The sequence below is a fragment of the Mauremys reevesii genome, linkage group 9 (assembly GCF_016161935.1).
Source record: "Mauremys reevesii isolate NIE-2019 linkage group 9, ASM1616193v1, whole genome shotgun sequence".
Taxonomy (NCBI): domain Eukaryota; kingdom Metazoa; phylum Chordata; order Testudines; family Geoemydidae; genus Mauremys; species Mauremys reevesii.
The window spans coordinates 64,486,115-64,500,743 of record NC_052631.1 but is presented as its reverse complement, the minus strand read 5'-3'; the positions used below and the strand labels follow the sequence as shown (position 1 = coordinate 64,500,743).

Here is a 14,629-nt window from a genome sequence, read left to right as displayed (position 1 = left end):
CAAGGGCTGGATAAAAACATCTCATGGGCCAGAAGCAGCCCACGGGCTGTAGTTTGCTCACCCCGTAGTAGAGTGTCTTGTGAGTACATTTCTCAGACTTGAAGAAGAGCTCTGAGTAAACTTGAAAGCTTGTCACTCACCCCAACAGAAGTTGGACCAATAAAAGATATCACCTCACCCACCTTGTCTCTACAACAATACTGCATACAACAAATCTTTATACAGTTTATTATAGGATTGGCTATGAGACAGGTTACGATTTTGTCACGGTTATTTTTAGTAAAAGTCAGGGACAGGTCATGGGCAAGAAACAAAAATTCACAGAAGCCCATGACCTGTCCCTGACTTTTACTAAAAATAACTGTGACAAAATGGGCTGACAGGGGGGATGAGAGTTTGAGCCCTGCTGTGTGAGGGGCAGGGGGAGTCCGGTACCTGCCACTGCTGCAGCTGACAGCTTCAGGGTCCCTCCCCTACTGCTCGTGGCAGCTGAGAGCTGTAGAACTCACAACCAGTTTGAGGATTGTGCCCTGGTTCCTAACAGTCTGCCCTGAGCTTGGCACTCATGCTCTCGAGTCACTGCAGGATGGCATGACAACGTGCACATACATCTCCTAGGGAGCACAGAGAAACCTTCAAACTCATTTCACTTCTAGTCCTTGGAACAATGTGCACACGGGGGTTGGTTGGTTGGTGAAAAGTGAAAGCCGCTGTGCAAAGCTTGGCTCCCTGCTTTCGAGGGAGCGCTCTGCCCTGCAGCCACTGGGAAGGCTGCCACTGCTAGGAAGTGGCATAGGGACAAGAGATCAGCAATGATCCATCCAGCTTGCCAGGATCCTCAGGAACCTGAGCTGAGTTCTGCTGAGTATTTAAAGAATATGTCTGGTGAGTTAAAGGGACACTGCAGAAGCCCTTTAAGCCTCAGATCTGACCACGCTTAACTCCTTACAAGTATGTGGTGACCAGCTTCCTGGTCTGTGGGGGGATTTGCTGAGGGTACACTCTTCATGGGGGGTATAGGTGGGGTTTTGATGCCATTCTATTGAACGTATGAGCTGTGTGCTCAGACACTGTGCTGATGGGTGCCGTATGGGTACTGATCATAATCACGGCCAGTTTTACAAGCTCTCCGCTTCTTATTTCAACACTCCCATCATTCAGACACTGAAATATTAAAAAAAATAAAAAAGAAACTCCGCCATTGCAGGGGCCTGCCGAAAATGTGTGCGAAAATCTCCTTCCTCTGCCCTCTCGCTCCAGGCCTGCGATGGGATCTGAGATGCAGAGCGGATTCCAGGCTTTGCTGGTGTAGGAGCAGATGCAGGGTTAGCTACCCTTGCCCCAGAGCAAGCTGCTCTTCCTCTGAGTCTCTTTTCTCCTGGAGTGTCCATCCAGGACACTGTTTTGTTTAGCTGGGAATAGGTAACCCAGACTGAACCAGACAGGCAGTTCTCTGCTCACTAGGCAAGGAGGTGGTGGCTCTGTGTAGAGCTGTGCAGAAAACGTGATTCGTTTCATGGAGGATTTAGATATTTCAGAATTTGGTTTTTTTCTGATTGGGAACGAAAACAACCAATTTCAGAATTCTCCGCAAGAGGGAACAGAGCCCCAGCTCCAGGACAGCTCAGCTGGCAGGTACTCTGGAGCTGGGGACCCTGCCAAAGAGCCCTGAGTCTGACAGCTTAGGAGTTCAATAGTTCAATAAATCCTATGGACAAAGGTTTCATCAGAGAAATGCCACCAGCTCCAGCTCTGTGGGACAGAGAGTTGTGGGGGGAGCACGGCTTACCCAAGCCAGAGAGAGGTGAGTGAAGCTGTTTGTCCCCGTACTAGCTTGGTAACCTTACAGTGAGACCCAGGGTCACTTACCCATCCCTGGAGTCCGAATTACCTGCAGATGCACATAAACAGCTCCTATGGAGCACAGTGGGAACTGCATGCACAGCACAGTTTGAGATCATTATATGGAGCACCTGGCAAATGAGTGGGTGCTGTATGATTAATAATAATGCCATCTAAAATACCTGACTGAAGGGTTCCATTAAATAAATAAGCTACTAGCATATGGGCACACAAAACTGTACTGTGTGCCCTTCCCCCTTTAAGAAGGTTGAACTAGGCACTTACAGCTCCCAAATTTCAGCGGGCAGGCATGCACGTCCATTGGGAAGTCCTCCAGGTGCATGGGGCACTCAGCGTGAATGGTTAACCTACAAGACAAACATAGGCTGTCATCATAAACACACATCTACTGAGGATCCAGCATGGAGCTGCTGCTGCAGCATCTTGTCCCATATCCACCAAAGACTACAGTTTCAAAATGCCGACTCCTAGCAGATCTCTTGGCAGCAGGGCCTTGGGTATGGAGAGAACAGGTTGTACTCAATTCTTGCCACCTTCCCCATTTTGCAAACTGAGTCCGACCAACCAAGTTCACCTTTATCCACTAATTGCCATCTAGAAAATCTATCACAATCCTGTACATTTGTTTGCCTATGCATTATGTCCAGAGAGATCATTAACACCTCATTCTAGCAATGCCAGGGGTTGCATTGTGGACCTTATTGCAAAGCTGATGGATTATACATTCAGAGTCTCCACATGCTATATGGTTACTAGGGTTAGACAAACCATCAAAGCACTTCAGAGAGTTAAAAACCTGGGAAGAACTGGGCACAGCTCTTCATTACCTTCCTGAGCTCCGTGGAATCCAGGGCAATGTGCCTTCTACTACAGCAAGGTACAACGTATGCCCCTAAGCATGCCGGCCACATGGACTGGCTGATGAAGTAGGGGTATCTTTAGGCCACAGTTCCACTTCTTTCTACTCCCTTATGGCCCTCCGAGAGAGTGCAGCGATACAGACCCTGAACTTTGGGCAGAGCAGGGACTGTGATTGTGTCCTGCTGCTGTGCAGAGGAGGGGATTGTGTATCAGGGACTCCGCGAGCACACTCCCCCACTCTCCCCCAACACATGTCCTTGTGAATCCATGGAGAAGCTGCACATAATGTGGTCCTATCATCACTTCACCTCAACATTAACATGCAGCTGATTCAAGGGTGGGGCACAGCAACCATTATAACAGCGCCAGTGACATTAAAGTACTTGGGGCACACATGGAGGGGACTGATAATAAAAGGATTCAAGAAAGTGTTTTCATTCAGTCTAGAAGCTTATGCTCATTGTTGAACTATTGCAACTGGTGGTGAAAGTCTGCAGCTGTTTAATATACACAGAAGGGAGCCAGAACAGAAGGGGCTTTAGAGACACCAAATAACTCTGTTGAGAATTCAGATGGTCAAGAAAGGTTCCTATGGCTTCGCTAGAAGGCATGGCTGATGGACACTGCAGGTAATGGAGCTAGACCAAGGCTAAAGTTGTCTTAAGAAGAACCTAGATCACAAAGACTAGCTGAAAATTTTCCATTGCAATATTTGTGATGAAGAATGGCTTTCAGCAAACTGGAATTTTTCATCAAAACAAAATGTACATGTTCATTGAAAATGTTCAGGTTTTTGTAAAAACAAAAGAAAACAAAACAAACAAACAAAAAAACAAAGAACTCTGAAAAGTTTTTGTCTTTCAGATACCAAAAGGAAAAAAAATAGTTTGGGAGTTTTTGACAAACCCAAAAAAATTCAAAGAACATTTCTGATGAAAATGAAAAAAAAAAGATTTTGTTGAAATTTTATCTAGGACAAAAATAACTTTTCTCAAGCAGGTTTGCAGGTCATTGTTGTGAAGCAAACCAGAAACAATGCCCTTGGGAACCACTAGATCCAGGTATCTGAGGAGCTCGGTTTTTGTTTTCCTTAACCAAAAGAAGGTTGAGAGGAGATATGATTGCTCTCTTTAAATATATCAGAGGGATAAATACCAGGGAGGGAGAGGAATTATTTCAGCTCAGTACTAATGTGGACACGAGAACAAATGGATATAAATTGGCAGTCGGGAAGTTTAGGCTTGAAATTAGACAAAGGTTTCTAACCATCAGGGGAGTGAAATTCTGGAACAGCCTACCAAGGGAAACAGTGGGGGCGAAGGACCTCTCTGGCTTTAAGATTAAGCTTGATAAGTTTATGGAGGGAATGGTTTGATAGGATAACGTGATTTAGTCAATAGGTCAATAACGTGCCGCCACTGGTAATTAGTACCGAGGGTCAATGTTGGGATATTGAAAGTCTTTTTCCTGAGAGTCTTGCCCACATGCTCGGGGTTCAGCTGATCGCCATATTTGGGGTCGGGAAGGAATTTTCCTCCAGGGTAGATTGGCAGTGGCCCTGGAGGTTTTTCGCCTTCCTCCGCAGCATGGGGCAGGGGTCGCTTGCTGGAGGATTATCTGCTACTTGAAGTCTTTAAATCAGGATTTGGGGACTTCAACAGCTGAGTCAAGGGAGAGAATTATTTCAGGAGTGGGTGGGTCAGCTTTGGTGGCCTGCATCTTGCGGGAGGTCAGACTAGATGATCATAATGGTCCCTTCTGATTTTAAATTCTATGATTCTATGATACTGAGGTCGACACAATTGATCAATTTCTGGTATGACATTCCCTCGGCATCCTCACTGAAATGACTGGGATAGGGTGACCAGATGTCCCGATTTTATAGGGACAATCCCAAAATTCAGGCTTTGTTTTATATAGGCATCAATTACCCGCTGCCCCCCATCCTGATTATTCACACTTGCCATCTGGTCACCCTACACTGAAATTGCATGGAGTGTATGTTTGTGCAACGTTATTGTGAGTCAGTAGATGGAGCTGCTACAGATAGCACTCTGAGTTCTGTTCAACTGAGTATAAAACCGGATAGCTCTTGCAGAAATGCTTATTGTCAGCTAGCTGTTCACGGAACAAATTTTGTTAGAAAATTGCTCTGATGCAACGTGTTGTCATGTTTGTCCTGCCGGGTTAGCAAATAAATCTTGTAGTGTTGGAACTGGATATCACTTCCAGTTAGAGGGGTCTGGTGACTTTATAATTCCCACAAATCCTCACACTCCCATCATCTAGAAACACACACTATAAGAACAACACATTCTCTAAACTTTACAGGTCCCTACTTCTGCAATTCTTTTGATTGCCTTTCTATAGGTTCTTGCGAGGCCCAAGAGGTGAGAGAAATGTAAGTCTGGCACTTTAATCAACATGCCTTTTTGCTTTTATGCCTTTCACAATCCCATGTCCGAATGAAATGCAGATTTATATTTTCCTTGTAATTATATCCACAGGACCTAACAGGCCGTGTAGAGCTGCCATTCTCAGTTCCTGCTCCACCTCCCAACCCCCATGGTGTAGAGGAAGGGGCAAGAACAGGGAGTGGCAGGGAAGGGCACATTGGGCATACAATCCCTGTAGGACTGCTGCCAGCTGGGCCCGGACTGGTGCAGAGAACCCACTCTCCTGGGCAGTGCAGGCCTTTAACTTGTTAGGCAAATGACTGAAGAGTAATTTCCTTGTGTGACAGTTAATGGGAAAGGCAAACAGGAACGCTTGTACTCTACACTGGCCTGCTAGCATCCCAAAGTCTCTCTCATTTCCACCCTCGTGTTCCAGTACTACACCACTTTCTCTTCACATAACAGGAGCACGTTTTCACTTGTATGTTTCTTCAGCAACTACATATACTGGGGCACTTCTGCCCGTTTCCGTGATCCTATTTACATTGTTGATATTAATCCTATATGGAGCCTGGGAGACTTGTTTCTGTGCTCTAAACACAGATGTGAGCAGGGCTATAAAACACCAGCTCTCTCACTAGGGACAGGCCTTGCATATTTACTGTGCACCAGACTGATTCCTGTATTCCCAGTGGGGATCGGTTAAATGGAAGTCAATGGGACTAGTTATGCAACGGCTCCCCTTTGGGAGTGAGGGTCTCCCAATCCAGCCCACAGCTGGTGAGGTGCTTCATACTCCTGGCTGAGTGTGATCTGCTGCCCAGGCCTCTCTGACCCCAGCTCTGGCTTTTTGGCCTGGTACAGAAATATTGAGCGATTTGAAGCAACAAAAGCACACATGCTGCCCCCAGTTGCTGATGTCTTCTTCACTCCTCCTCATGCGTGGACTGGTCAACAGGGCACGTAGGCAGAGGTATCTTTCAGTGCCTGATCCAAACTTCACTGACATCAATGGAAATACTGCCATGGGCTTTGCATCTGGTCTGATGTTTGCAGTCCATTTCCTTCGTTGGGTTCACATACTAACACTGCATGCACTGCTTATTCCAGCTACAGTTCCTATCTCTTAATTCTAGATTTCTGATCCCAAATACAAAAGGCAGACAAGCTCCCAAAATGATTGGGGACGAACACCCAGAAAATCAGATAGACTTGCTACTTCTCTTTAGTTTCTTAAGTGAAGCGTCTCTCTCTCAGCTACAAGTTTGTTTGGGGAATTTAGCATTTTGTTAGCTCTTCTGTCAGGTCTGCATAGTTCTTATCACTCCGTCCTTGAGGGAGACAGATGTCTTTCTGTGCTGCAAATGTCTCTTCTCCAGCTAGAATGGATTGTTTCTTGTAACACCCTTCAATGTTATTGGCATAAAAATACTGTTGGTGCATGAACTTCAACTTCCTTGCTGTTTTCGTCCATGTGGAAATTGCCCGTTTTACCATCCATGGCCCGTTTTACCCTTTCTTTTAGCCGCCTTCTTTGGCCCAGATCCTTCTTGCTTCACTGATGACCTTATCATTTCAGAAGCACCCGAGCAAGTTGGTCATCATCATTAGTGCTTTTCTAACAACCCTCATCATTAGTGCTTTTCTAACAAGCCAAATCTGCCTTTTTAATTAACTATACTGGGCTAGATGCTCAGCTGCCATTAGTGTCCCCTCGGAGTGGCTGAGTCATGGAGGGTACAAAGATGCTGGTTATAGACCCCAGATTTTGGGGTCCCTGCCACGATGGTCCTAATGTACTTTAGAGCAGCACCAAGGCAGTCTCTCCTTATCATTAGCAACGACAGTATCCACCTGGCCCTCAGCCTCAAACTCCTCAATCTGGCTGCCCACAGATCAGAGCAATCAGTCTTTTTGACTTGGGTGTGAAGGATCCAGCACAGAGTGTTTCACATCTGTAGATGGAATCAGTATTGTAGGTCTCTGGACACTTCCGATCTGCTTGACCTTGTCTGCATCTGTGTATCACAGATGTTTGCATGCCTCTGGGCATTGCTGTAGCTCTGCACAAGCCAGAATGGCCAGAAATAGCTGCCATGGCCACTTCATGTGAAATTACAAATGTATGGAAAGGATGGAATTTCAAGCTCAAAGAGAATTTGACTAGCTGATACCAAACCAAAAGGAGCCCACCCCCCTCACCACAAAACAACAGCTTTTCCCTATCCCATAAACTAGGGGAATATAGGGGTCCCTGAAATTATACAGAAAACTAAACATTGAGGTCTTGAAAAACCACGGGAAATGAAATGGCTAAAATGTTCAGGCAAAATCTCACCTGAAACTTTTCAGCTATTTCAACCAGCCAGAAAGTTAGTGCCTCAGATAACATGACCAATGGTAGCATTTTCTCACTGTAGTGAAAAGGGGAATAGGCCTTAGAACTCTCTCACATGCAGGGGCACACAGGGGCAGGCATGTGCTCTCTCTCACACACACATGCACTCTCACATGTTCTCACACGCATGTTCTCACATGCAACTGTATGTGCTTTCACATATTTTCTCTCACACGTGCACTTTCATATGCACTCTCTCTCTCTCTCACGCACACACACACACACACTACTCCTCCACGTACACACACTCCACGGCTTTCACACATGTGATCTCTCTCATGCACACTTCCTCTCTCTTGCACATGAGTGTGCACACTCTGACACATGTGGTCTCTCGCTCTCTCATACCCCAGCATGCTCGCTGTCTCTTCCTGCTGCCACTAATTAGTTAAAATATTGATGTGGACTTTGAAATCAATCACAGCTCAGGAGAAGAAACATCCCTCCCTTTCCCCTCCCCCCTCAGATGGCCTCTCCTGCTGAGCCCTGTTCCTGGCCCAAGGACTCTTCAGGACCATATGCTTTGTCTAATGAAATGTCAAAATGTCAGACTAAAAGGAATATGTCTCATTTCTCAGGCAATTACCACAGCCTCTGCAGCACTTGTGCAAAAAGACTTGTTGCAGAGCTATACATATTTACGGCAACACTACAGCTAGCAGAGAAGACAGTCCTATCTCAGAGGTGCTATGCCATCTTGGGGCTCAGATAGTTTAGTTATGAAATATCACTACGAATCCCAAACAGCACGTTATGATTGGCTGAGGTACTTCTGACCTGGCCCTGGGCAAATAACTGATTTTTCAGTTCAGTGACAGAAATGAAAACCCTGGGGAAAAATTCATTTTGAGTCTACCTGAAATGAACATTTTTTCAATTTTTTTTCACCACAATGAAAAATGGAAATTTTTTTGTTTAGGGTCAAATAATATGTTTAATTTCACTCAAAACAGGATATTTCTGTTCATTTTGGGTTTTTTATCCTTTGTTTTGTTTTTAAATAAAATGAACTAGGCTTCACAACAAAACCTCATTTCACAACAAAGAGGTGAAACGTTCTGTTTCGAAAATGTTGCACTGAAATGTTTTGACATTAAAAAAAAAATTCTTTTTTTTTCTTGGCTGAAACTATTCACTGAATCTGACCCAAACTCGCAAACAGTTTCAATCAACTCAAAACTGCAGTTTTCAGCAAATAAATTATTGGTCCAAAACATTTCACTCAGCTCTAGTTGATCTCCTAAGGAGATTCTACCCTCGAATCAGTAATCTTCTCTGTCCCACCCACCTACAACACACTTTTTGTTTATAGTCGTCTTGAAATCACCCTGCAAGCTCTAAATTTTCTCCTCTCCTGCTCCACTCCCAGCAGGAACAACCTGACAAAAATTAGACACACAGGAAGAAATTATGTTTTCCTTCATACAATCAGCTGAGTTCCTTTAAACAGCTAAATCCAATGGCAAGAAGTGTGTATCAGGCTAAATACACCTCTCCGGGGATGATGGTACTACAAACCACTTCAGCTTCGGTTCTCATGGTTACCATGAGATTATCAAAACCTTTGATGTGTCATTATCGCTCATGCAGTTACCTGTGTAGTGCTAGCAGATGAGCTATAGACTCATTCCAATTTCTTGGAGTTAAATGTGATAAGCCCTTGGTCTATATATGGCACAGAAGCATTATAGCACCCTGTACAGCACCAGAGACTTTGTTTATGCCAGTTATATCATTTTGGCTTTGTCCTTTTCTATACCTCACTTTGTCCCAAGCTATTCCTTAATAATCACAGGTAGGCAGAACAGGTGGGGTTTAGCTCTGAGTTGGGTTTAGGCTCCAGTCTGGGGTTTGGGTTCGAGGCTGAGTCACTTCTAGCATTCAGAGTTTGGATCTGATAGCACTGAAATCTCATGATTTGTTTTCAGGAAATTTCAGCCCCAAATGGGAGAATTTCAGCCCAAGATGGGGATCAGCTGATCTTATCAGATTTCTGCCATCTAAGACTGGTCCCTGCAACAGTTCAGCTGCACACAAACTGAGCAGGAAAATAGGCCTCTTCTGCTTTTGGATCCAACGTGGAAGCTTAATTGTAGAGACAAATTTGGCTCTTGGGACTCAGATCTCAGGCTTAATGTTCCAGCTTTTGGTCCCTCTCTGTTAATAACAACTCTGGAATCTGTGACACCTTTAGCAAGGGCAGAACTCAGGCTGGTTCTATGCTGAGCTTTCTCTAACTTCCTCGCTGTTCCACCACCAATGGTAGCCACAACAGTTTACCAGTTTTGAGTCAATGTACACATGCAGTCCCTTTGAAGACAAGGGAGATGCACATATTTCACTAAGGAGATAATCTGGTCCCCAAAACCTTTATTGCTTGAAGATGGTGCCTGAAAACAAAAGAGCCCAGCTTGCCTTTCAGGTACCCAGTTGAGTTTGCAGGGCTGGCAATCAAAGAAAACATCTTTTCCCCTGTTTACCTGAGCACATACAATTTGGAAATCACAAAAACAATATATGTGTAAACCCCACAATGCCTTTTTTGAGTCGCTTTGCAGAGCAGAAGGGCTCTTTAAGGGCTAGGTTCTCAAAGTGTTGTGCTCTATGCATGGAATTAGGCATGTGACATTTTCATACATTTTAAGGCCAGGAGGAGGAATCAGTATGATCATCTAGGCTGACCTCAATAAAACAGCCCACAGATTTCACCCTGACGTTCCTGCATCAAGCCCATTGCTTCTGGTTGAGCTATTTTCACCCCCTGTGCAGATCCACATATACTCATTAGCTACATTTGGACTGTGGGATACTGAATGTGGCTTTTGTGAACTACATGCGCCTGAGACTTGCTCTACAAACTGCCGCTGGCGTCAGACAAGACGGCAGAGGGAGCACTGCATAACAGGACTAAAGCCCCTGTGTTCTCCTGCTGTTCCTCCAAGCAGGTAGGAAAGTAGGGAACAGTAACACTGATCACTATAACCAGGGGTGAAAGTAACTTACAGGACTTACCGGTACTGCCGGAGTCTTGAGGGGGAGTGGCCTCATCCAGAAGAGGCATGGCCTCATCCAGAAGAAGCGGGGCCTCTCAAGATTTAAAGGCCCTGGGGTACCAGCTGTGGATGGGAGCCCCAGGCCTTTAAATCAGGCCAGGGCTCCCAGCTGCAGAGGTGGCTGGGAGCTCCTGGGGCTCAGGGACAAATTAAAGGGCCTGGGGCTCCGGCCGCCGCAGAACTCTGGGCCCTTTAAATCCTCACTGCTGCTCTGGCTGCCAGAGCTGTGGGGGGGATTTAAAGGGCTCGGGGCTCCCCGCAGCTCCAGGCCTCTTGAATCCCCACCTGAGCCCAGCTGGCTGGGCTGGGGCTGGGATTTAAAGGGCTTGGGGCTCCTCGCAGCAGTGGGAGCTCCACGCCCTTTAAATCCCGGCCCCAGCCCAGCCGCTGGAGCTGCGGGCGGGATTCAAAGGGCTCTGGGCTCCCCGCAACCGTGGGAGCTCCGAGCCCTTTAAATCCCGGCCCCAGCCCGGGTGCTGAGCTGTGGGCAGGATTTAAAGGGCTCTGGGCCCCCACCGCGGAAGCCGGTGCAGTCCGACATGGCGTACTGGCTTACTTTCATCTCTGACTATAACTCAGCAGCCAGGAGGACGGGAACAGAGAGAGGAGATATTTGTGCCGGAGCCGGGAAGGCCATAAAATAATCCAGGTGTGATGCCCGGACACCATGTTCTGATTTCTGCTTTGTGACGCTGCGTGAGAAGGTTGCGTTGTGATGCTATGATATCTCTGGATACTGAGCTGCAGTTGGTTTGCGCAGTTCAGTGATGAAGGGGCCTCTCTCCAGGAGCTATAAATACTGTCACACGATGCTGGATGCATGTGTCAGAATTGTTGTTCCAGCAGAGCGGCTACAGATGAATGCGAACTCTTGACGAAGAGAAGTTTGGTTTCCTAACAGTATAAATAGCAGTGGAAATGCCTTTAATTGCTTATTTTAGCATTTGATGCCTCTAGGGGGCTGGACTAGGAGAGACCTGCTGCAAGCTGAGGGAGAAGGCAGTATCTCGTGTGTCCAACTGCATAGTGCCATACAAAGCTAGACTGTATGAGCAGAGGGAGAACAGAGCGACACCTTCCCAAGGCAGCTCAGAGAGGTACAATCAGTTCCCAGGCTCCCCACTGCATAGGTCTGGGGATGTGTGCATGCACCACCATGCTGCCCCATCCCCTCTAATGTGACTAGGCTGGGCCAGTTGTGAGGGGTGGAGGGGAATCAGGGCATGGATCTTCCCCTTCACTGCTCCTTTTAGAAAGCTGCACACACCTGGGGGTCATGGAAAGAGCCGTCTCTGCACCCCTAAGGGGCAGGATGCATGAGGGGAGGGGAGGCTCCTTACACTGGCTCTGATTCTGAGCACTACAAAGGCACTGTCACAAATCCAGTCTGGCCCACAGCAGGTACTTCCTTTGGGGCCATGGGGAAGAAGTCATGTTAGATACATATGGGACAAAAAACTATTCTGCATTTCTGGAAAGGGGGCAAACCCCGAGGTAGCAGGCTTGAAATGGGCACTTTCCTACACAGAGCACTGGCCATTTCTTTGTTACTAGAGCTGTGCAGGAAACAGATTTGCTATTTCACAGGAAATTCTGCAATATCAGCCTTTTCGTGTATTATGAAATGGAACCCAAAAAATTCTCAAAATTCCCTTGGAAATAAAATTCCATTTCTTCGTTTGCTGGTGGTTGATTGCAATGCTTCGTTTTGAGAAAATCAAAACATTTCAATCCAATTTCAACCATGATTAATCACGTTATATTATACAAATTGGAAACAATATGTCATTTTGAAATGAAAAATCAAATCGTTCTGTTTCAGAAGGGACACTGCCCTTAAGAAGTGCAGAGGCTGCTCTTTCACCCTTATCGGAGTGCTCTGTTCTGATTAGTTTTTACAAATGAAATTTCATCAAAACTGACGTTTCGATTTCAATGAAATGGCATTGTCAGTTGGAAAATTTCGAACCCGCTGTGTTTGTTACCCTGTTCTTTCTCAACTTCTCGACTACACCGTCCAGGGCCATCTCTTACAAAGCCTCCAACTTCAGCGTGACCCACTGCAGCCAATACTTCAAGCAATGCTGCTTTCACAAAAAGTTGGAATGACTTTGCAGTGACTATCTCAGCTGGGTGTGGAAAGTTTGAATTGCAACAGAGCTACTGGCGCCATTTGATATTTTACCTAATGAAAAGCCCTGATCTCAGCTATGGGCTGCTTTTGGTATCCAGTGGCACGCAGTCTCTTGGGAGTAAATCCTGAGAGATAGTGAACCACTGCAGGGATTGCAGGGATTAAGCATCTCTCAGGATGTGGGGTCCCTGCTTCGGGCCAGATCTGTTGGATCATTCATTGTGGTGGCTTGTTGCTCTCTTCTCTTATATCCTTGTAATAAATTATTTGAGGCCAACTATTTTTCAGTCTATGGGCTCTGATGACCCTTGGGCTTCATTTTTATGAACTCTCATTCCACTTCCATGTAGATGCTCTACACATCTATAACTCCTTATCAGCATTTTCAGATTCCCTTCATCTCTGTGTTCCATGTTGTCTCGTGACGCCTCAAGCTGGGTGCAAGCTAACCTTTAATTAATGCAGAAAAATCCAGAAATGATTTGTGGGGAGGGGTCCTATTACTCATTCTCTTAGGTATTGTCTTTGTGGTGATTTATCTTTGGGGTCTGATCATACTGCCCTGCCTCCCAGGTATGTAGGGACAACAAATGCATTTAAGATAGCAAGGCACTGAGATACTTATGATAATGAAGGCCAGATAAATACCTAAGACAGAGAGATATGATCCCTTCTGACCTTCAAGTCTATGAGTCTATGAGATTGATCCATCTCTTACTTGCATTCATTTAAAACCAGTGTAACTCCACTAAGTACAATGGAATCACTCCTGGTTTAAAGTGAGTGCAGTATAGTGTAAATGCGACTTCCATCCTGACGAAGCAGCACTTTATACCCACTTTTCACAGGTTTAAATGAGTCCACAGTGGTGTGAGACAGTGCAGCATCAAGCCCAGTATTTTCACCTTTTCTTTACTCAGGGACATCCTGTCATTTAGCCTCTGTGCCCCAGTTTCCTCATCGGAAACAGGAGCATATTGATCCTGAGAGACCTACATCCCAGGACCGCAGTGAGGATTAATGAATGTTTGAAACGTGCTACCGAAATGTTAAGCATTGTTTGCCAGTTATAGGCGTGATAGCTTGTTGACACTATGCAGATTAATCTGCAGCTCAACTGTCAAGAGATTAAACTCATTTTGGTCCTTAAAAAGTGGGAAGCTTGCACAGCTGTGGACATAGCATGCCATAGCATCACCTCAGCCTAGGGCCCCGCCAGGGCCTAGAGCTTTCACAGAACCACGGCCTCAGGTTCTGTCCATGCCCAGGAGAGGCACACCTACCTCATGGTGTACAGAAGGGTGCCATTGTCCACCAGGCGCAGCAGCTTGTTGGGGGTGGTCATGTTGTGGGCCACCGATTTCTTGCCATTGTGAAAGAAGGTGTCAGGAGTCCAGATCTTACTGGCCAGCAGATTGTTAAGGGGAAGGACCTTCATGGGGCCATCAAACTTAAGCCGCTCATCTCTCCAGGACTGCCGGAAAAAGACATCAATGGTGTATTCCTAGGGGGAGAGAGGAGAGCAAATCGGACTTGATTTTATCTAGTTCTTCATTGCAAACCACCCCATAACTCCAGAGAATGAAAAACGCTCCCTTCATTGAGTGCAATGGGGTTTTGGGAGCACTGCACTCATGACTGTGGACCAGAGTGGCATTTCAATCATTGGAATGGAGACAAGAGGTATTTAGCAGGGCGGCATTCTCCAGGGTTGATAAGACCCTAAGGTAAGCTGGAATTGCTACCTCTGGTATAATGACTTTACATGAATACCCTGTAGTATTCATCTACATCTTTCATCTCAAAGTGCCCTATAGACTGTACATAGGCCATTGGTATCATACACCAACCAATGAAATGCAGCCACCCCTAGGGTGGCACTGCTCAGCCATTCTGTATCAGCAACATCGCACAGCAGTTTCAG

At 46.0% G+C, this 14,629-nt stretch overlaps 1 protein-coding gene across 1 annotated transcript in view; it reads right to left on the bottom strand.

Moving 5' to 3' along the window:
* The window catches only part of GABRA3 (gamma-aminobutyric acid type A receptor subunit alpha3), a 115,489-nt gene that overhangs the window by 23,006 nt on the left and 77,854 nt on the right, over positions 1-14,629 (bottom strand). The window contains exons 5-6 of the mRNA XM_039489942.1: positions 13,989-14,209; positions 2,128-2,210 (exon numbers count right to left, since the gene is read on the bottom strand). Coding sequence (XP_039345876.1) covers positions 2,128-2,210; positions 13,989-14,209 — 304 coding nt within the window. The remainder of the gene's footprint in view (positions 1-2,127; positions 2,211-13,988; positions 14,210-14,629) is intronic.